General features: G+C 43.2%; 1 protein-coding gene across 1 annotated transcript in view; it reads right to left on the bottom strand.

Annotated features, from left to right (window-relative positions):
• SGCZ (sarcoglycan zeta) overlaps positions 1 to 23,632 on the bottom strand; it is a 315,201-nt gene that overhangs the window by 92,930 nt on the left and 198,639 nt on the right. The window contains exon 6 of the mRNA XM_014518471.2: positions 15,215 to 15,337. Within this exon, the coding sequence (XP_014373957.1) occupies positions 15,215 to 15,337 (123 nt within the window). The remainder of the gene's footprint in view (positions 1 to 15,214; positions 15,338 to 23,632) is intronic.

Genomic DNA, 23,632 nt, shown 5'->3' with positions numbered 1-23,632 from the left:
GAAAAGTGGGACCACTGATCAATGCATCTGGACATCTGATCACTGACACCAAGGAGAAAACAGCTCTTGAATGAGTACTTCACATCTGTATTCCACCAGCCTGCTGAATGCAAATATGACACAGAATAATCACAGTAGGGATGATCACCTACCAAAAGTCAATGCACAGCTGGTGATAGAACAGCTGTAGACTCTGGATATCTGTAAGTCAGCAAGACCAGATGAACTCCATCCGAGAATGCTGAACAAACTAGTCAAAGTCTTTGCAGGACCACTGTTTAACCTCTTTGAGAATTTATGGCACTCAGTAGAGAACCCAGAAGACTGGAAGAGGGCCAACATTGTGACCATCTTCAAGAAGGGGAGGAGAGCGGACTCTGACCTTAATCCCAGGAAAAATCCTTGAAAAATTTCTCAAAGTTTCCATATGCAATAAACTAGTAGAAGGCAAAATTCTGAATGAAAGCCCACATGGTTTTGTCATGGGTAGGTATCTCAGGGCACCTAGGGGTGACTGCACATTTAAGAGCAGAAACAGCTTAGCAAAGGAGCCTGGCAGGCTACAGAGATCCCCACAGCTGCAGCTTGCCTGAGTAACAGACTAACAAGGTAGTTAGCTGGCACCCTGCAGGCAGTCATCTGACAGGAGAGAGTCAGAGCCCAGGGCACATATAAGCTCAGGGCTGAGGCGGGCCAGGGGTCATTCTCTCTTTGGCAACTACTAGGAGAAGGAGCTCCTGCACAAGAGAGCAGCCCCATGCATCTGACTGCCTGCTTTGCTACCTCCAAACACAGTAAGACTCTAGGGGCTCACAAGGTGCCCAGAGATAGAAGGGGCTAGTATTCTAAGGGCGGGAGGGGAGTTGGCTCTCTTAAAGGGGCAGAGTGCTGCCTTTATTATTAACGTCATGTTGTAGCCCAGGGGCTGAAGTTTGTGTTATTGTTTGCTCCAGTGGATTAAGCTGAGGTTACTGGGGAGGAGGAAGCCTCATTGGGGGCACATGATTGTGTAGAGCCCCAGCACCAGAGGGATGCAGTCTCTGGGGCTGCAGAGAGCCCAGTGCTACAGAGGCATGAGCTTCAAGGGCCAGGGGACCAGTAATAAAAGGAGTTTGTGGGCTAGTGCCTCAAAGCCGGGCCCAACACAATGGGTCTAGGCTAGAAGGCTTAGCTATATCAAATGGGTGGAGTCCAAGTAGGCCAAGGCCCCAACAGAGTATAAAAGCAATGTAACACCCACAAGGCATGGGGCATGGTAAAGGAGTGGTTGGAGCCATGTAATTGGCCTATAAGGCCAGAGGTGTCTCATGTAGCACCATCCTGAAGAGAGGCCTGGCAAAGGGCCTACAGATCAGAAAGCTTGAGTAAGTCCTGGTTCACTGAACCTAAGCAAAGGCTCATGGGCAGCCTCCCAACTTATTTTTCCAAAGACATGGCAGATGAGATAAGAGGGCACCCATGTTCACAGAGCCACCAGGGGCATCACAGCCACCCCTGAGGATCTTGCTCCGTGACAGTAGGTCAAGGAGATGATCCTTCAAGCCCAAAGGGTGACAATCCCAACATGGATCAAAGGGGACAAGAGTACTGAAAAGCCCCCATGGCTCACCAAAAGCATCCAGGAATGTCTCAAGCTAAAAAGGAGGCGTACACCCAATGGAAGGGAGGGGCCATCACCAGGGAGGATTATACCTCCTTGGCTCAAGATTGTAGGGGGGGCTCTTAGGAAGGCTAAGGTGGAGATGGAACTGGGACTAGCAACCTGGTTCAAGGATAACAAGAAATCCTTTTTTAAATACATAGGGGATAAAAAGAAGGTACCGGGTAATGTGGGGCCTCTGCAGGACACGCTAGGAAATCTGGTGGTCACACCAAATGACAAAGCTAATCTCTTTAACAATTTATTTGCCTCCATTTTTCTGAGCAGGGACCAGGCCCTCTCCCCCACTGGGATCCCCGACGGTCCCAGGGGAGGCACAGTGAGGCCCAGGGTCAGTGAGGACCTAGTCAGGGAACTTCTGGTGGTACTAGACATGTTCAAATCAGCAGGTCCTGATGATGTCCACCCCAGAGTGCTGAAGGAATTAGCAGAGGTCATTGTGGGACCCCTGGCATGACTTTATGAGCACTCATGGTGCTATGGTGAGGTGCCAGAGGACAGGAAAAGGGCCAATGTGGTCCCCATTTTCAAAAAAGTGATGAAGGAGGACCCAAGAAACTATAGGACCATTAGTCTTACCTCAGTCCTGGGGAAGCTCTTTGAGGAAAATTATCCAGGTGCACATCTGCGAGGGACTAGCAGGGGAGATTATGCTTAGGGGCAACCAACATGGGTTCATTAGCGGCAGGTCATGTCAGACCAACCTGGTGGCCTTCTACGACCAGGTCACAAAATCCTTAGATGCAGGTATCGCAGTGAACATAGGCATTCTGGACTTTAGGAAGGCCTTTGACACTGTCTCTCACCCCATTCTCATTAAAATTTAGGCAACTGTGGTGTTGATGCCTACACAGTCAGATGGGTCACAAATTGGCTGGAGGGCTGCACCCAGAGACTGGTGGTGGACGGGTCATTTTTGACCTGGAGGGATGTGGGCAGTGGGGCTCCCCAGGGCTCAGTCCTTGGGCCTGCACTGTTCAACATCTTCATCAGCGACTTGGACAAGGGGATGAAAAGCACCTTGTTCAAATTCACGGATGACACTAAGCTGTGGGGAGAAGTGGGAACACTAGAAGAGAGGGATAGGCTGCTATTAGATCTGGGCAGGTTACTGGGGTGGGCGGATGAGAATAGGATGGGTTTCAATACTGCCAAGTGCAAGGTACTGCACCTGGGGAGGAAGAACCAGCAGCATACCTACAGGCTGGGGAACTTCTTTCTTGGACTTATTATTGACTCCAAGATGAACATGGGCCAACAATGTGGGGATGCAGTCAGGAAGGCTAACCACAACTTGTCATGCATCCACAGATGCATCATGAGCAGGTCCAGGGAGGTGATGCCCTGCTTCTATGCGACATTGGTCAGGCTGCAGTTGGAGAACTGCATCTAGTTCTGGACACTGCACTTCAGGAGGATGTGGACAGTATTGAGAGGGTCCAGAGGAGGGCCACTCGCGTGATCAGGAGGCAGCAAGGCAGGCCCTATGAGGGGAGGCTATGGGACCTGAACCTGCTCAGCCTCCACAAGAGAGGCTGAGAGGGGATCTGGTGGCCATCTATAAACTGGCCAAGGGGGACCAGCAGGCAATGGGAGAGTCCCTGTTCCCCCGAGCACTACTGGGAGTAATAAGGAATAATGGCCATAAGTTAATGGGAGTAGATTCAGGCTAAATATCAGGAGGCACTACTTCACAGTCAGGGCAGCTAGGATCTGGAACCAACTTCCAAGGGAAGTGGTGCTCACTCCCACCCTGGGAGTTTTGAAAAAGGAGGCTAGATAGACAACTAGCCGAAGTCATTTGACCCCAGCATTCCTTCCTGCCCATGGCAGGGGGTCGGACTTGATGATCTGCTCAGGTCCCTTCTGACCCTACCAACTATGAAACTATATCTGACTAACCTCATATCCTTCTATGGCCATGTTACTCACCACCTGGATAAGGGAGATGAGGTTGACATGATATACTTGGACCTGAGGAAAGCCTTTGACTCGGTGTCCCATGAGGCTCTCAAGATAAAACTAGGGGACTATGGGCTCAACAATTCAGTTGCCAGATGGATGGGAAACTGGCTGTGGGGTTGGACCCATAGAATACTAATGGATGGATCTGCATCAACCTGGTGGAAGGTAGCCAGTGGGTTCCCCCAAGGTTTGATACTCGGACCAATGCTTTTCAAAATCTTCATCAATGATCTGGATGCAGGGTAAAAAGCACACTGGCAAAGTTAACTGATGACACTAAGCTGTGGGGAAGTGTGTCCATGCATCAGGGTAGGCTGACAATCCTGGCAGACCTAGACAGATTAGTTAGATGGCAGACCAGAACCAGATGCTGTTCAACACTGACAAGTATAAAGTGGTCCATCTGGGGAGGAAAAATCTGCAACAAACTTACAGGCTCAGTGGTGCTATGCTAGCTAGCACCACATCTGAAAGGGACCTGGGGGTTATGATTGACCATAAAATGAATGAGCCACCAGTGTGATGCTACAGTTAGCAAAGCAAACAATAGGGTGGCATGCATCAACTGATGCATCTAAAGCAAAACTAAGGAAGTTACTCTTCTGCTCTACTCGGTACTGGTGAGGCCACAGCTGGAGTAGTTCTGGGTGCCATACTTCAAGAAAGATGTGGAGAAGCTTGAGAGAGTCCAGAGAGGATCCATTTGTATGATTAGAAGCCAGACGAGCAAGCCATATGAGGAAAGGCCGACATATATGAGATCGTTCAGCGTAGAAAAGCAGAGACTTTGGGGGGATTTGGTGGCAGCTTACAAATATATCGGGGTTGAGCATCAGGGACTAGGTGAACAACTATTCACCAAAGTGCCCCAGGGGAAAACCAGGGGATAACCAGGAGCAAGTTTTAGACTAGAAATAAAAAAAAAAAAGAAAAAGAAAAAGGTAACCTAGCCTGGGAGGTCTGCTACTTCCCAGGGGCCCGATCACTACCCTATGCTCCTTATCCATATGGGCATGAATGACATGGCTCGGAGCAATCCCAGCCAGGTCATGAGAGACTACAGGACTCTGGGAGTGGGGATTAGGAGGTTAGGGGCACTGGTGGTCTTTTCCTTGCTCCTCCTGGTTGTGGGTTATGGCCTGAGGAGGGAGAGATGGGTTGAGGTAGTCGACCAAAGACTGTGGCACTGGTATCATCATGAAAACTTCAGCTTCAACAATCACAGTCCACTCTTTGGTGAGAGAGGCAGCAGTCTGCTGGGGAGAGATGGTTTCCACCTCACTCTGCTGGGGAGGAGGCTCTTCTCAGACAGACTGGTTGACCTGCTCGACCGGGCTTTAACATAAGCCCACTAGGGGTTTGGGGGATTACCGCCACTGCAAGCCCACTGGGCAACCTTTGTAAATCCAGCAGGCTAAGGCACTTAAAGGAACCCACCCCTACTCTACCCCAGAATGATCTGTAGGGAAGGCAGGGGCCCGCAATGGGACACTTGCCTGCCTGTACACCATTGCCAGGAGCTTGAGGAATAAACAGGAGGAACTGGTCCTCCTGCTAAACAAGAATGACTACAACCTCATATGGGTAACGGAGACCTGGTGGGACTCCACCTATGACTGGGCCACAGGTATAGATGGCTATACCCTGTACAGGTGAGATCATACAGATAAAAGGGGTGGGGGTGTAGTTCTCTATGTCAAGGACAGCTACACGTCCTTGCAAATTGACATTGGTACCCAGGAAAGATGACTGGAGGCTCTCTGAGTTAAAATACATGGGGAATGTGGCACGTGGGGAACGTGGCATGGGACATCATGATAGGAGTCTACTACTGACCTCCTAAACAGAAACAAGAACTGGACCAGGAATTTGCCAGGGAACTGGCTGAGGCTGCATGCTCTCGGTGCATGGTTGTCATGGGAGACTTTAACTACCTAGACATCTCATGGGAAGAACACTCGGCCAAATCCAATCAGTTGCAAAGCTTCTTCACATGTGTGGATGAGCTCTACCTGTCCCAAGAAGTCTATGGGCCAACAAGAGGTAAAGTGTTGCTGGACCTGGTACTGGCCAAAGGGGATGACCTAGCCCGTGACCTAAGAATCAATGGAAAACTGGGTGATAGTGACCATGAGTTAATCATCTTTACTATCTATCATAAAGCTGGCAAGTCAGTCAGCAATACAGAAGTCCTCAGCTTCAGGAAAGCTGACTTTGACAAGCTTAGGAACCTCGTTGTTGAGGCCCTAAGGGATCATGACTTGACTGGAAGAGGAGTAGTTGCTCCTCAAGGGAGCGATCCTGACAGCACAAGGGATGGCCATCTCATCTCGGAGGAAGGGTAGCAAAAGGGCACAGCAACCCCCTTGGCTCAGCAGGGAACTTGAGGACCTCCTATGCCTCGAGAGAGACTTATAAGGGATGGAAGGCTGGAATTATGACCAAGGATGATTACTCAGCACTGGTCTGTACCTGCAGGGAGCAGATCAGAAAAGCCAAGCCTGCTACTGAGCTCCATCTGGCTTCACATATCAAGGATAACAAAAAGTCCTTTTTCAGATATGTAGGGAGCCAGAAAAAAGCAAGGGTAACATTGGACTTCTGCTAAACCAACCAGGACAGCTCATAACCAACCCCCAGGAAAAGGCCAATCTGCTTAATGGGTGCTTTGTGTTGGTCTTTCATTGATCTATTGGGACCACCCTGCCTAGCAAGACATAGGACGGCAAGGGTGAGGGTGTATTTATACCCAGCATTGGTGTTGATTTAGTAAAGGATCATCTTGAGAGGCTGGACACCTTCAACTCAGCTGGTCCTGAAAGATTACACCCTAGAGTACTCAAGGAGCTGGCAGTTGTCATAGCCCAACCATTGGCAAAAATATTAAAAAACTCGTGGAGCTCAGCTGAAGTACCTGAAGACTGGAAGAAGGTTAATGTGGTACCCATCTTCAAGAAAGGGTGGAAAGTAGATTCCAGGAATTACAGGCCAACCATCTTGACCTCAATCCCAGGTAAGATTCTGGAGAAAATTATCAAGGAGACCCTCCTGGATAAGCTGGCTGAGAGCAACATCCTGAGGAAAGTCAGCACAGGTTTGTCATGGGTAGGTCTTGCCTGACCAACGTAATCTCCATCTATAATCAGGTGACATATCACCTGGACAAGGGAGAAGAGATTGATGTCATATATCTGGACTTTAAAAAAGCATTTGGTCTGGTGTCCCATGACCTCCTCACAGAAAAATTGGCCAACTGTGGCCTTGGCTACATCGCAGTCTAGCTGTGAAATTGGATCTGAGGTTGGACCCAGACAGTAGTGGTCGATGGTAGCGAATCATTATGGCGCTCCGTGACCAGTGACATCTCCCAAGGCTCTGTCCTTGGACCGGTTCTCTTTAACATCTTCATCAATGATGTGGACATTGGTCAGAAGCGCACTGGCTAAGTTCACCGATGACACTAAACTTTGGGGCATGGCGTCCACACCTGAGGACAGGCTAGTGATCCAGGCTGACTTGGATAAACTTAGTAAGTGGGCAGATACAAACCCAATGCAATTATCAGTATTGAACATCAAGGTACTACACCTCGGGGGGTGGGGAACCCTCAGCATACTTATAGGCTCAGCAGTGCTATACTTGCTAGCACCACTGCTGAAAAAGACTTGGGGGGTGATGACTGACCACAAGATGAACATGAGCCACCTATGTGATGTTGCACCTGGTAAAGAAAGAAAACTCTGGCTTGCATCCATAGATGTTTATCAAGTAAATCTCAGGATGTCATCCTCCCGCTGCACTCAGCCTTGGTCAGGCCACAGCTGAAGTACCACATTCAATTCTGGGCTCCACAATTCAAGAAGGATGTCAAGAAGCTTGAGAGAGTCCAGAGAATAGCCATGCACATGATTAGAGGGCATGAGAACAGGCCTTATGAAGAGAGGCTGAGAGCCATGGGTCTCTTCAGTCTGGAGAAGCACAGGCTCAGGGGGGACCCTGGTGGCTGCTTATAAGTACATAAGGGGTGTGCATCAGGACCTGGAAGAACATCTGTTCACCAGAGCACCCCAAGGAACAACAAGGACCAATGGTCAAACTCCTCCAAGACCGTTTTAGGCTGGACATAAGAAAAAAATTCTCTACTGTCTGAGCCCCCAAGACCTGGAATAGACTACCTCCAGAAGTGGTGCAGGCACCTACTCTGGACTCATTCAAGAAATGTTTGGATGCTTATCTTCCTGGGATCCTTTAATTATGGCTGACTTCCTGTCCCTGGGGCAGGGGGTTAGACTTGATGATCTTCGAGGTCCTTTCCAGCCCTATGAGATCTATGAAATTCATTTAATTATAGTTTCATTATAGTGTCATAGTTTCATAGTTGGTAGCATCAGAAGGGACCTGAGCAGATCATCAAGTCCAACCCCCTGAAATGGGCAGGAAAGGATGCTGGGGTCAAATGATCCAGACTACGTGATTATCTAGATCCTTGTGAAGACCCCCAGCGTAAGAGCGAGCACCACTTCCCTTGGAAGTTGGTTCCAGATCCTAGCCGCCCTGACTGTGAAGTAGTACTTCCTGATGTCTAGCCTAAACCTAATCATACTTATGGCCATTATTCCTAGTTACTCCTGGTAGTGCTGGGGGTTGAGGGAACAGGGACTCTCCCATTCCCCGCTGGTCCCCCCTGGTAAGTTTATAGATGACCACCAGATCACCTCTCAGTCTTCTCTTGTGGAGGCTGAACAGGTTCAGGTCCCATAGCCTTCCCGCACAGGGCCTGCCCTGCTGTCCCCTGACCATGCAAGCATCCCTCCTCTGGACCCTCTCCATGCTACCAAGTTGGTCTGAAACAGGGGTGGGTAAAATGCAGCCCGCAGGCCAGATGTGGCCCACCAGGCCATTCTATCCAGCTCGTGGGGCCCCTAAAAAAAATTAGAAAATGTTGCGGTCCTCAATGGCTTGCCAAAACTCAGTAAGTGTCCCTCCACCCAAAATAGTTGCCTGCCCCTGGTCTGACAGGACCTGGTCCTAATGAACCCATGTTGGTTTCATCCATCTAGAAAACACAACCTTCAGACAACCTCAAATCAAAAATCCACATTTTAACATGTGGTCTACAGCATCCTTTGCATTGCTAACGGATCTGAACTACCCAAAATAGTTTCCTACTATCATAGGAATCCTACTATCCTGTGGATAGTAGGAAATGATAGTAGGAAATGATACTATTTCCTACTATGATTTCCATGGCCAGAGAATCTTGCCCATTTTTATTAGGGGTACACCGATAGAGATTTTTTTGGGCCAATACCAATGGCTGATTTTTTTTTTTTATTTTTTTTTTTAAGGAGCCATATCAGCCTATCAGCCTGATCCAATTCCAATATGCAGCTGGGCAGCTTGGAGACCAGTATCGGGCTGGTAAGTCTGGTGTGGGAGAAGGGCTGCGGGGAGGGAAGGGGCATGGGGGGGGAAGTTAGAGGCCCCCACAGTGAGGGAGGGAGTGGGGAAAGGGCAGGGACTGCTCCGCTGGGGTGGGGTACAAGATGGAGCTGCAGCTCATCGAGGAGGGTGTGGGAATGGGAGGCAGCTCCCACCGCTGCATGCACCCCAGGAGGGCATGGGGGGTGTGTGCCCCTGTATCTGCATGTGGGGCGAGCATGGGCTGGGGCAGGTGTTGTGCCAAACTACTCCTGGTGGGGGCTGGGCAGGGCTTTGGTTGAGGCAGGCAGTTGCAGTGCCGGGATGGGGGCTATGGTGGGGGCTGCAGCCATCCCAAAATTCACCATAGTACCCACATAGCCCCCCTCTCAGCACTGCTGCCACCCACCCTGAGCTCAGCTTGGCCCAACCCCAGCCGGGAAGAGCCTGGCACCATCCTGGCCCCAGCCTGAAGCAGCAGCCTGTCTTTGCTTTGTGCAGATCCAGGGCACACACCCCCATGCCCTCCTGGGGTGCATGCAGTGGTGGGAGCTCTGTGCCCCTACTGCACCTCCCAAATGAGTCACTAATGACTCCACTAATAAAATTTATGTAACTCATTACAGTTTATACTCCATTACCTTTTCAGGTGTCTAGGAGTTTAGATTTGTGTGTGTGTGTGTGTGTGTGTGTGTGTGTGTGTTGGGGGAGAAGCGTGCAACTCTATTAGAAAAGCCATTTAATTTGACACTTCTAACTTCACATAATAGGAGATCATATTATTATTTATAAGCTGATTAAAAATAACATAAAAAGGACCCTGGTGCTCCTTTACAGTACAAAGTTTTGAATTCTGATCTGTGTTGCATTCTTGTTTATGAGGTCCTACATTTCAGCTAATTAGCATGGTTAGTCAGAAGGCAGTGGTGAAGAATGATCTTTTAAGTTTTGAAATAATTGATTTAACAGGTAGAGTAGAAATGTCAAATTTGGAGGTATTTTCCCCAAAGAAATTCATTTTATTAATGTTATTCCCTTGTCTAAATTTTACCTTCTATATAATGTTTATAGTCCTTGGTTAGGAACTGAAATGAACACTAACTTTGACTTTCTGGCATATCTAATCTAACTGACTCCAGATAATCATTCTTTATACTACAAGTGATAACAACCCTCTTCCCTTTTGAAAGGTTTTGGTCTTCCCCTAATCAGGCTATCCTTTCTTCTGTTATTTGCTCATTTGCCCCTCTTCTCCAGTTTTATAGCCCAAACTGTTTTTAATCTTTCGCCTTGTGCCTGATGTTTCCTTAGACCTAAATAAAAATGTATTGCATTTGAAAGTTTGTCGAAGTCTATCCCAACCATGCAGTTGGTCCAATAAAAGATCTTACCCACAGACATCCTTGCCTCTCATATATTTCCCAGGGCAGGGGGCTGGACCTGATGATCTGGTTAGGTCCCTTCTGACCCTAAGCACTATGAAACTATGATTTCCTGGAGCAAGGTGGCTATAACATCATTCCAACATTACCAAACATGAAGGATATTTTTACACAAGTACTTTTTAAAGATGAGTTCAACTAAAGATACAAATGACATCATGTTCTCATTCAAAAGATTTTCTGATTGGAATGGATTCCATATCTTATATTGTATAAAGAAGGAGGGAAGAGCTGAAGGGAATGAGAAAGTATCTTTAGTACACAGGACCACTAAGAGTTCTGTGTTCAGTGCTACACTTGGCTCATTTTCAGAAAAAGTCTGGGTTAGAATAATCAAACTGAAGCTCAAGAGTAAATCTGCTCAAGGAATCACAACAAAGCAGAATTTCTGCATTACTTACATGTTACAGATGCCAAAAAGTCACTACAGGGTGTGCCTGAACACTTTCTAGTCTGGATTCCACAGGATTGGTTCTCTGCATGTACTATTCATCCCTGACATATTAGATCCCAAGAAGTCAAAAGATTTCCTCCAATCTTCCAGTACAAATTTTGCTCAGTTATCACCCCAGTATTTGCATCCTTATGTATTGTATTCATACGTTCATTTTAACCAATAATCTTATGATTATATGGTAAATTTACCACATACTTTTCAGAAATGATACATCCACATACCTAGGGCAGATTTTCACAGGTGTTTAGCAGTCAAATGCTCTTAATTAAAGCAAGAGAGTTACTGAGTATTTTTTTAAATTCATAAAGTTAAATCAAAGAACTTTATTATTGCTTAGATAATGGCAGACAGCATTACCAAAATCTATACAGTATTTCCTTAGACTCTGACCACACAAAGACTTACACATATGTCTAACTTCACTCACATGAGTGATTTCCTTTTAAAAAGAATGGGAATATTCATAGGAATAAACGCTTGCATAAATAGTATCAAAATCAGTGTCTGAACGTCCTCTAGACTGGATAGTAGGGATAACTGGCTGGCAGATAGGAATTTAATTCACCCTAGAGTGGCCATGTAAGTTAGGCTGTTTAACTTTGATGTACGAAATGGAGGTTCAAATTTCTGCTGGGCCTCCCACATACTTAACCACTTCGTTATTTTGGGCTAGTGATTCTCAACTAAGGTGCCACAGCTGAGAAAACCAGAGTTTTCACATAGGAAACCATAGTGCTAGAAACACACTGACCTGTTGTGGTCTTTTTGAGTTCTTTGCAACAAAAGAATAGCTCTAGTATCTGTCCAGCAGTCAAAAGAGAGTCAAAACTAAAAGCTGGCATTTTCCAAGGGGTCCTCAAGTCTATGAAGGGGTATCTCAAGTTTGGCCCGAAAAGGTTGAAAACCACAAAAAGATTTGTGGTGCCACAAACTGCATGTGCCTGCATGTCTGGATGCACCCAGCATCCACATGAGCATGGATGTTTGGTTCCCTAAGGACAACACGTTGTGCTGCTACTAGATGTCCCTGGGGAACACTTGTGCCACAAACCGTTTAGTGTGCAGCAAGTTACCGTGGGTGGGGTAGGGGAGGCTGGGGCCAGCATTAGGCTCACCCCAGCAGCCTTACTTGGGGTCTTGAGGGGCCTCCTGGGGTTGCAGCTGTGGTCATTCTGCCACTTGGAGCCTGGCTGGAACTTGGAGCATGGTTCCAGCCATCCAGGCTCTGGTTTTGAGCAGCACACGCTGTCCTCACATGCAGTCTCTCCTCCTAAATCTGTTCCTCATAAAAAAGTAGACAGCAAAGCAGGGGCTGGACCAGTGTCCCTAGTGCCAAGTGGATACTCCAACCACCAGTTCTTATTTTTTTTCCCCTTGTTCACTATTCCTCCAAAGTATATTTCATTATTTGTACAAAGTGGAGCTACTTCAACATGAAAGATAAAGATCAGACTATTTTATAGCCCAGGGGGTTGGGCACTCTTCTTAGAAGCTGAACACTCATGTTCAAATGCATGCTATGAATTAAACAGGAGGGCGATCTAAATGTGTGACTTCCACATCCCGAGTGAGTTTCCTCATCACTGAACTAGAAAAAAAAGAGTGCTCCAGCCCCTCTCTGTACCTTTGTAAGTGGCACCTCTGTCAGCTTGTAAAGCTGGCCCTTTGTTTCCAAATTTTCTTTTAATAAAAATGCCTAAAATGTAATATTAATTTTGGGTTGAATGTTTGGCACTATCCCCACACCCTCCATCCCCAGTTTACTGTGGGAAAACAAAGCCTTAAGAAAATCTGCTTTGAGTAAATACAACTTCATCCTTTTATATTTTTGAGCAAGAATGACTGCTAGAGGACCATATATATAATAAACCCCAAGACTCTGATAAAGTGTCAAAGCAGCATTAAGTCAGATTTTTATGTGTTTTTTGCTTTGACCTTCCCTCCTGCTTTGGAGGGTGTATGCATGAATGTGTGTTAGCCATATCATATTTTTCCCTGAAATAAACTGTGTATATGTGTGTATGTATACATACAGTTTCTTTCAGAGAAAAATACTTTTTTTCACATATGCAACTATATATATCCAATATATGCATGATAGGCTCAATTATGGTTAGCAGTATAATTGAAATGAATGGATGCTAAAGATATTCAGTCACTTTGAAACTTGGGCTCTGTAAATTGAAGTAAAGTTCAGTTAAACATTACATTATTTTTTTCAAAGTCTTTCAACAGAGAAATGTCATCATGTCTACAGCACATCTAGCTCTTCTATGTCCTTTGTGAAACATTTTTTTAATAAACTTTTAATAGCTACTGTGAAAGTTCCTGTGTCAGATTGTTTGTTTAAGATTGAACCTTTAAATATTTAACAACCTGTCTGGGAGTCTGGGTCCCAGCAGGGGCTCCAAGATGACTCTCTTTTCTTCTTCTGATGTTATATTGCTTCTCCTCTGTCTGTGCTCCATTATTATGATAAAAGTCTCCTAAAAACTTCAAGTTGTGAAGAAATCCTCTGAATCGATAGGAAATTGATTTTTTTTCTTATTCTGGTAAATAGCTGGAATTAATACTATTTCACTGGACACTGCACCACTGCTAACTGCCTACTAGCAAAAAAGCTTTTCATTATGAAGTAGCCATGTGTGATGATGAGAGGATGGGATATGCAAGGAAGTAAAGATAAAATAGGAATGGATGAACTGGAGTGAAAAAAAAAAATCTTCACTGTCCATCAACACAGCTGTAAGCAAAAACAAACACCCTTTATGCCCTTTTCCCCCTTCCCCTGCTTTTTTAAAATGTAATGATAAAATTATATTGAGAGAGGGAGAGAGAGTTAAGTCCTTATTAAGTCGTTAAAGATTAGCTGTTTATCTAAACCAAATGTAGCTGAGCTAACTCTTTTCAGGCCAATGTTTCAGCAGTTTCAAGTGTGTAATAATGCATCCATACACCAAGTAGGGTCTCTAGGTCCTACTGAGGCAGATCAGCTGTCTGGCAGGATGTGTCCTGGCACAGCTGATCTGTTTCACCAAGCAAAACACACGTCCCCTGTTGGTTCCACGTTGGGCGGGGTTCCTGTCATGTGGAATAATATGTTTCCTATTTTCAGAGTCATACCCTGGGGAATCTCCAGTGTGTTTCTAAGCTGGGAATCCCAAGACTTGAGGTGCCTGACACTGCAGGAATTCCTGGGGCCCGTCAAGTCCTGGGAGCTTCTGCCCAGAGCAGCTGAAGCTCCAGGCTGGTCACAACCTCTCACCATAAACTGAATGGACATGTGCTGCAATAAAGCAGCTTAAATTGATATAATCTATGCTGCAGCCACAAATTTTGAGTATTTGTGGCACAACAAAGGGTATGGAAATCTGTTTGCTTGGCTTTTGTGCTGCCATAAAAATGTTATGGTGGCACAAATGTGATATCTGTTTCTACCTTAGGTTTTGCTCTGTGAAAAGTGAATGAAACTGCTTTAGAGTTTCTTTCCCCCCAATGCTGATAGTTCACTGTTCCTCAAAACAGAATAATTAGCCATCCAGGTGCAAATTATTTTGCATTTTCCTATTATATTATTTTACACATTCAAATCAGAAATAGGCTTTTTCTTTTCAAATTCAAGCAAAACTGATGGGGTACTTCAAGAACACCCTCATGAGCCATACAAAAATTAGATATGAAATTTTGAGACTAGAAGAACTATTAAATGTACCATACACTTTTCCCAGAGCCTGACAAATGGACTTTGATCCTGAAAGCTTGCAGAAAAGGACAATTTTCTTGCCATTTTCCAGTTGGTCTAATAAAAGGTATAATTTTGGAACCAAGAATTCTAGTGTTTTGTATGCCATTTAAATGACAGCTTTTATGCTTATGAAGGGACATTACCCAAATACACTTTTCAAACTCATACATAAATCAAACATCAATACTTTATAACTATGACAAAAATAACCTCTGTTGAACATGTAATTTGTACAACAGCTGGTCACACAAACTTTAAGTTCACCTTTGATCCCAACAAGCCAATACAACAGTCAACATATCTTCCATTTGTTACATTATATGGGGCCTATTGGTTGCTCATTCTACATTGTTTTGAACAGGTCAAGAATTCACTGCAAATTATGAGATATATTTTTCCTCATATACAGATTCAGTGGAAGAGAGCATTCAAGAAAATCTAGTAGTGACATATTAATTGGATGAAGTTATTGGTAATGTTAAGATATAAACAAATACTTTTTAGAAACCTGATTGTTACTCTACCTGTTACTTTGAGTCTGTCAGCTCCAATGATGATCTCATCTTCATCTGCAGAAAACAGCAGCTTTCCACCTTCATTTGCCCTCACTTCAAATCGCTTACACTGGGCCTCTACAGCATCAGCTCCTGGAATTGAGAGGATTCTGTGAGAATTCTGAGAAACAGAATACTTCACCTAAGAAAAGATTTCTGAAATTGTAAATGAGCCATAATTTACTTTGAATCCCCAAAACACACGCTCAAGCTTTGGATGACACTTAATTTCTTGTAGACTTGGTTGATTATTTTGTATTAGAAATCTTTCATTGTGTAATAATTATTCCTTTATTATACATTAACATGGACTTTAAAACTAATAATAAGAAGTGCAATACACCTCATTGCTATTAGTGAAAAGGAAACAAGAGTTTAGAAAAGTCATATTCTGAGATGCTGAAATATCAATGCAGAAAGGTTCTTAGCTTTTATTCTAAATAATATTCATGGCTCTTTTGACAGTAGGAACAAAGGACAAAGCAATACTTTATTCTGCCCAGATCAATTAGAAAAAAATATACCCAAACACATTTAGTAGAAAAGGCTTTTTTTCCAAGTTTTATTTATTTTTTGTTTAGTCTTGTTGCAAACATTCACAGTTGAATATCTTTAAAAAGCAAATACACTTTCATATAACCAACAAGACTTTTTAAATATTCTAATGAACTCAAAATCTTAATTTTTTTCAGAGATTAAAGAAAAAGTACACTCATGTTATGTATGAAAAAGTTTTTGGACAAATTGTTAATCCCAATGCCTCATACCCTTCCTCTTGTTCCTAAATATACCCCTTGTCTTCTTTTAATTCCTTTCTTATAATTTTGCTCATATGTAACATCTTTCAAGTTATTCAATGAAAGCAGAGGTATCGCTCAGAAAATGATAGTGACTAATGACTAACGACAATCCATAAGGGACCTATCAGCCCTTTTGTGAACTGTTCTTTCTACAATGTACTCAGGTTTTTCAGTTGGTTTTCGATACTCAAATACCTCATTTAGGCCTGGATCACTCTCCTTCTCCCCACCCCCACACACACACGTACACACTCTAAATAGGAATGCAAGAGGTTGTCAGGATAGCACTCTAGACATAGAGATCCATTCTTATTTGAGTTGTCTTCTCAATTACATCCAGCCTCACAGCTGTGTGGAAACTATTGCTTCATATAATGAGAAATGCACCTGTTTGCATAATGCTGCAGTCATCAGCTCAACATCAGTCCAGGCCATTATCAAAAGACCAGAATCTAATCGGAAACATAGAAGCCCTAACAGCTAATTTGAGATAAGGATTTTCAAGTAAACTCCTTCATATGCTGGTCAACATTTTCATAAATGATTCATGATATAGTGGTGTGATTCTCCTATCAGAATAAAAATACAGATACACTGTTCAAAACAGAGCATTATGTTTATACTACTAGTAAGGAAAGTAAAGTAGTAGGTTATAACAACAAATGTAGGACACTTCTTTTGAAAGCAGTGACATTTATCCCATTATAAAGTGTAGCATTTCATATAGGTTTCCTTTAATATCCAGTTTTAGTTGTATTTTGATTTGTGATAAGTGTGTGTGTGTGTGTGCGTGTGTGCGTGCACATGTTTAACACAATACTAATTTATTTTGAAGGCAATTTTTTTTCAGGATGGGGAAACTGAGTGGTGAAGTGACTTGCTAAAGATCACATTGGTAATTAGTAGAGTAGAACCTAGTTTTACTGCATCCTAATTTATTGCTCTATCTGGTCAACCACTCTGTAGGATTTCCCAAAGAATCTTTCTCATATTTGCTTTTCCTGATTTGTCAGACTGAAAGTAGGTACATGCATGGTTTTTGAACCTGTAAGGTGCATGTTTCTTTCAGATCTCATTTGAAGGTCTGTATAAAGAATCTCTGCATTCCCTCACTGCTGCTTGTGTGTTATACAGTGTATGTAAATTTAAAAGTGCCATGAAATGGAGAATAAATACAATGATGTAATGTTTCAGTTTTGTATCAGGAACTTAAGTCAAGTATCTTCAGTCTAAAGACTACATTATAGAATCTCTCATTCTTTATTGCCCAATAAATACTTAGCTATTCCATGAAGTGGAACAGTTTGGACAAGAGTGATTTAGAAATCCCAACCCATAATACCTAATACTGTGTTGGTTACAACATCCTTGTGGGAGATTCTTCAAGGTCCCTTAGTCCGATGAAGTCTCCGTTATTCTAGGCACTGGATCAGATTGCACAGGTGAGCTAGATGGGGAAATGTCTATTTTGTGAATCTCAAAAAAGATTATGCTGCTGGTTGGTGCTGTCAAGAATTAGGAGACTTTACAAATGAACGCTGACAGAAACACAGGCATCAACAGACTTTAGAAACTACTCAGAAGGTTCATTCCTCAGATTTGTAATGCTTCTTTTTAAACGATAAATGTATAAAATTTATAGGCTGTGCATATACTACATTACAAAATAATTCATACGTTGACAGTGAATACATCCATTTTGTTCTACAGGTTAGGGATGACCACATAACTCACAAGTCAAGAACACATAAATAAAATGGATGATGATATTTAGCACATCATTTATTTAAAAGAGAGAAGCAAATATAATAAATTAAATACAGGGTTGAAATACTTAAATAAATTTTAAATGGCTTGTTTCTAGGTTTTATGTGATTCACAGATGATTTACACACATATTGGATTCAAAGCTCAGAATAGTTTTTAAATGATAGATGGTTGATATAAGCACAATAAAAGAATACAGTTTGTACTATACTTCTCTTCTTATACACGGATATAAGAACATGCCTTACTGACTGCACAGGTTTTGAATAAGAATAAATAATCCCCGCCTTGCTGCTCTACATTAATGCTTTCAGATTAAATTATTGTGATTATATATCTCCAAGACACAATATCATTAAATATTAGATAGTTATTAAAAAAGAGATTCTCCACAGCAGTCCATGATGATACCTGAGAGAGCATTACTGGTGATTTAATTGATGGCACAATCTCCCTTGATTTATTCCTAAAACAAAGTACTAGTGCAGGGCTGTTCAACTGACAGCCCACTGCCCACATGTGGACCATGAGGGGTTAATCAGTGATGCCAGATGCCTACCTGCCTAGGCTTTCTAGGGTCTAGGCTTTCCCTCCCTCCCTCAGTTTTCACTTTCTGCTCCCACCCCAAAGGGTGCAGCCCAGGAACTGAGGTGGATGCTGCCTGTACAGATATTACAGCTGGGTGTGCAGCTTGGGAGCATGTGGCTTGCATGTGTGTGGCCCCCACTGTTGCAACCTGTGTGGCATGTGGCCCCCAGCCACTTATCAGTTGAACAGTTCTGTGCTAGTATGCACTTCCTGATAATAATGCTGCTTCATGTATTAATATTTAATTTGCACACACACACAGACACACACACACACACACACACACACACACACATATATAGTGCTAGCAGACATATATATATCTGCTAGTAAATTCCACAACAGAACATTGAAGGGCATTTATACACATACTTATTTTCCAGCAACACGCTGGAGATCCACCACTTCAGAGCAGACTCAACTTATCTAGTCTGCTCCATACGCAAGCTGAGGCAAACTGTACTGCATCATGTGCAGTTGTATAAGTGGAAAAATGTGCGTCAGTGTGCAGAACATGGCAGTGGTATGCTTTTGAACTAAATCACCTCTGAGGTGTTTTAGATCAAAAGTATGCCACCACCATTTTCTCAGCGCTGATGAGCATTTTGCTGCTTATACAACTGCATGTGTTGCATGCAGCGCTGCCACCCATACAACCCAAAGAGACCAGGCTGAGACTTCAGGAGATTTTAGTGTGTGTATGTGTGCGTGTGTGTGTATACACATATATATATGATATATATGAAAATTAGAATCTCTTCAGGTCTCAGCCTGGTCTTTTTAATGTCCTGCTGTGGAATTTACTAGCAACAAGATTGCACCATTTATGTATCACTGTACTGTCACATTTTCATATAATGTAGAGTTCAAGGATCAAGCAGTCCTAGGAATCTATGTAAATATAAAAGGCATATGGCATATTTACAGATTAGCCCTTAATACTTACACATCTATGTTCACTATCTTTATATAAATAGAGTTCCAGTTTGTCATATCTTAATTTCAGCATTGTTAATTAGGAATAGTTTTGTCCATTTGTGAAAATTAGAATTTTAGAATGTGAAATATAAATTATTTTTAAATGATTTTATAATCATTTACAACATGGCTTTGTTGCTGAAAGGTCCTGCCTGACCAACCTCATCTCCTTCTATGACCAGGTGATGCATTGACTGGACAAGGGAGACAAAGTTGATGTCATATATCTGGATTTTAAGAAAGCCTTTCACTTGGTCTCCCATGATGTCCTCATGGTTAAGCTGGGGAACTGCAGCCTTGACCATCTCATGGTCCAATGGCTGAGGAACTGGCTCCAGGGTCGGACCCAAAGTGTATTAGTTGATGGGAGCCAATCAACATGGCACAAGGTGACCAGTGGTGTCCCTCAGGGCTCGGTACTCAGGCCAGTACTCTTCAACATCTTCATTAATGGTCTGGATTTGGGGGTCAGATGCAGACTGGAAAAGTTTGTGGATGACACTAAATTATGGGGGACAGAGGTCCCACTGGAGGACAGGCTGATACAGGCTGACCTGGACAGGCTCACAAGGTGGGCGGACAAAAATGCGATGGCATTCAATGTAGAGAAATGCAAAGTGTTCCATCTTGGGAGGAAAAACCAGCATCATACATACAGGCTCAGTGTTACACTGCCTAGCACCATGAACAAAAGAGACTTGGGGGTCTTGATTGACCACAAGATGAACATGAGCTACCAATGCACTGCTGTAGCTCACAAGGCAAACCCCAACTCTGGCCTGTGTCAACCAATGCATCTCAAACAAAACCAGTGACATCATCCTCCTGCTTTACTTGGCCTTAGTGGGGCTGCAGTTGGAGTACAGTTTTGGGCCCCCCATTTCTGAAGGGATATGGATAAGCTTGAGAAAGTCCAAAGGGGAGCCACCTGCATGATCAAAGGCCAGGTTGAGAGACATGGGCCACTTCAGCTTGGAGAAGAGAAGGCTCAGAGGGGACTTGGCAGCAGCCTATAAATATATAAAGGGTGTGCACCAGGATCTGGGAGAACAGTTGTTCACCAGGGTCCCCCAAAGAATAACAGGGTCTAATGGCCACAAATGGTGGAAGGCCTATTTAGACTGGACATGAGGAAAAATGTATTTACAGTCCAAGGATCCAGGGCCTTGAACAGACTCCCCCAAGAGGTGGTACATGCATCTACTCTGGATTCATTCAAAAAACATTTGGATTCTTATCTTGATGGAATCATTTGACCCCAGCAGGCTTCCTGCTTATGGCAGGAGGGGGCAGGACTCGATGATCTCGCAAGGTCCCTTCCAGCTCCTAATGTCTATGAAATTTATGAGTCACTTAAAAACCAAAAAAAGTCAGTTAAATTTCCCAATTTTTTTCTCTTGGAACAACAAACTCTCTATAGGCTTACAGTGCAGTAAAATACTGTGCAGTAAGCCTTCCCCAGTATCACATCTACACATGCACCCTGTTGGGAGCCAATCTGGTGCCAACAGGGGCAGCCTGGTGCAGGACTGCTCCTGCCCTTGTCTGTACCCCAGCAGCAGCCAGGGGGAGCTCCAGGCTCTCCCAGGGTGCCAGCACAGGGGCTGGCAGGGGGCACAGAGTCTGGTCCCAATGCACATAGGGCTAGGAGAGCTCTGCCAGCTGCAGCATCAGCTGTCTCCTGGACCCATGCATATCACTACAAGCAGTAGAAAACTGCACATTAGCTTAATTTACTGCACAGTAGTTGCTGCACACGTAACATGGTGATGCCTTACAGCACAGTACATTAGTTTAGTGCACAGAAAAGTATCTCTTGTAAACGTGCACAGACTTTGTCAAAGAAACTAAGACCATATTCCATTGCAACATGTCATTCCATTCAAATTGAAGTCCTTTGTGAAACTTGGTCACTTTGCTTGTTATTTCATTTTGGGAGAAAAACAGAAAAAATGTTGAAAAAATTCTATTGTTATATTTTAGGAAATGTACATTTTTCATTCTAAGGACTTTCAATGTTGAAAGTTTAAAAATGTTGTATTATAGTTATTATGTAAAGTTTAAGAAGTAAAACTGGAAGGAAAACATTTAAATTGACCCCCCCCCCCCCAAATTATTGGCCTCTGAAATTTTCCCTTGCAGAAAATTTAGAAAATCTGGCATTTTGGCTTGATTCAGAAGCCAGATTCAAAAGTCCCAGATCTTGTGTGACATGCAACTTCATTCCTCAAAAAAACCTCTAGGTTTTCTTTATATATTTAGGTTTCTGGAGCACAACAAACTATGAAGGAAAGGCCGCAGATATAGACACTTTGAGTCATTCACTTTATAGTCTGAGAGGCGCTTTTTCAGGAAGCCCATAAACTTTTAAAATCTAAAGTGAATAAATTATCTGCTTGTAAAACTGATTGACAGAATCTGGGTTGGTCATCTCAGTATACTCATCCATTCCTTATGGTAATTTTAAGTTTTTCTAGGTTACAAAACAACAACAACAAAATGAATGGGATAAAAGATTATTCAACATGGGGCAGAATCAAAGGATTTAGAGGCCCTTTCGCTAGTGCAACCTAAAGCCTAAAGTTAGGTGTCTCAAGTTAGGTGTCTTGTTTCCCTTAAGTGTAAATGGGCAAAATTGGGTGCCACAGAATGGTACTGTGAAAAAACAAAACAAAAATGCTGAATGGGGAGTCTTCTTCAGCTTAGGCATTCAGGTTCCTGCTCTCAAAACACACCTATCAGATTGGGTCTTTAGGGGACTTTGGCACCGTTCTGTTTAACTTATAGATCTAACTGTTGCTTAGACAAGTATCACAAACCCCACTAGGGTCTGACAGTGTTAGTGGGGTGTCATGCATGTTTCCTTGAGTTTGTTTTACTGAAATGATGTGTGTAGTCTCTTCAGAGAGGTAGCATAAAACTGTATTTGGCATTATCATCCTTATGTTTGTATGTACTGTGGTTTTATAAGAAAATAGGACTCTAGACACCTAGAAAACTTTAATTATCTAAAACTAAGATTTCCAATGGAGTACAGGTACCCATAAGTGGTAGCTGAAAACAATTTAGGTGCCTGAATTCCACACAAGTGCCACTTTAGGTGTTGATAAGGCTATGCCTATACTGCGGAACATCTAAGCTAGCTAGTTTATGCAGAAGCAGGTAAATTACCCCACAAGGAGGTTTAGGCTCTCATGGCCACACTGGTACCCAGAATGGAGGTTTAACTCTAGCTATATATCTGTGGGTGACACTGACTGAAGCACAGATATTCCTAAATCCTTCACTGCTGTAAGAGTTTGGACTCTTGAAAATTCACTGGGTGTTTTGTTTTGACACTTTCGACTCATTTTGAGCACAAAACAGTGAAATCAAAATGAAATGAAAGGCTTTAAAATGGTCTCAAAATGAAACAAGGGCAGTTGAAATATTTTAAAAGTTTCAAAATGTTTTGAATTTTGAAGGTGGGCTTGCTTGCAGGGAAACAGAAAGTAAGGAGAGGTATGGGGAAGAGGAGGGAAAGTCTGCTCTGATATTGACATGTGTAACTGGCCAATGACTGTGATCCTTACCTGAGGTCCCTACCAATCCCAGTGATCTGGGGGAGTGATGGAAAAACATCATAAAAAGCAGCATTGTTTGAACTGAGTTGCTTTCTGCCTTGGGGTCAATTACTGAGCTGCATCTTCCAGCAGCTCAGCAGCGTCAGACAAAGGCTGTAATTTCCTACTTGCTAGCCTGTTCCTAGCAACTGGGATTCATCAATACCTTCTGCTTTCTATACCCTTTTATTTTATTATTATATTAATTCATTCCTTTCAATCTATTCCTCCCCCATAATCCTCTTTTTGTTTTTGTTAATCTATTTTGATTCTTTTCCCCCAGGAAAAAAAATCTGCTTTTTCTCACATTGTGTGTTCCATTCACTGTGCAGGAAAGCACAGCATATATTGCATATTATAATATAGAATTTATTCAGGAGCACATACTATATATATTTATATATTTTATTTATTACATAAATACATAGATACATTATATAAATACACATACATATACAATTATCTCTATTTATTACATAAATCAGATTACATTACAGAAGAACAGACAGATTTTCCAGCACACCAAGGCAAACACGCTATGAAACACACCACGAAGCATGCTAGAAAGCCAGCTGGCAAGCTTTGCAGGGAGGGGTGGAAGAGGGGGTAGAGGAAGTAAGTTCCCCCCCCCCCCCCCACAAACACACACCACT

The sequence above is a fragment of the Alligator sinensis genome, unplaced genomic scaffold (assembly GCF_000455745.1).
Source record: "Alligator sinensis unplaced genomic scaffold, ASM45574v1 scaffold516_1, whole genome shotgun sequence".
Classification (NCBI taxonomy): Eukaryota; Metazoa; Chordata; order Crocodylia; family Alligatoridae; genus Alligator; species Alligator sinensis.
This window is presented reverse-complemented; position numbering and strand designations above follow the sequence as displayed.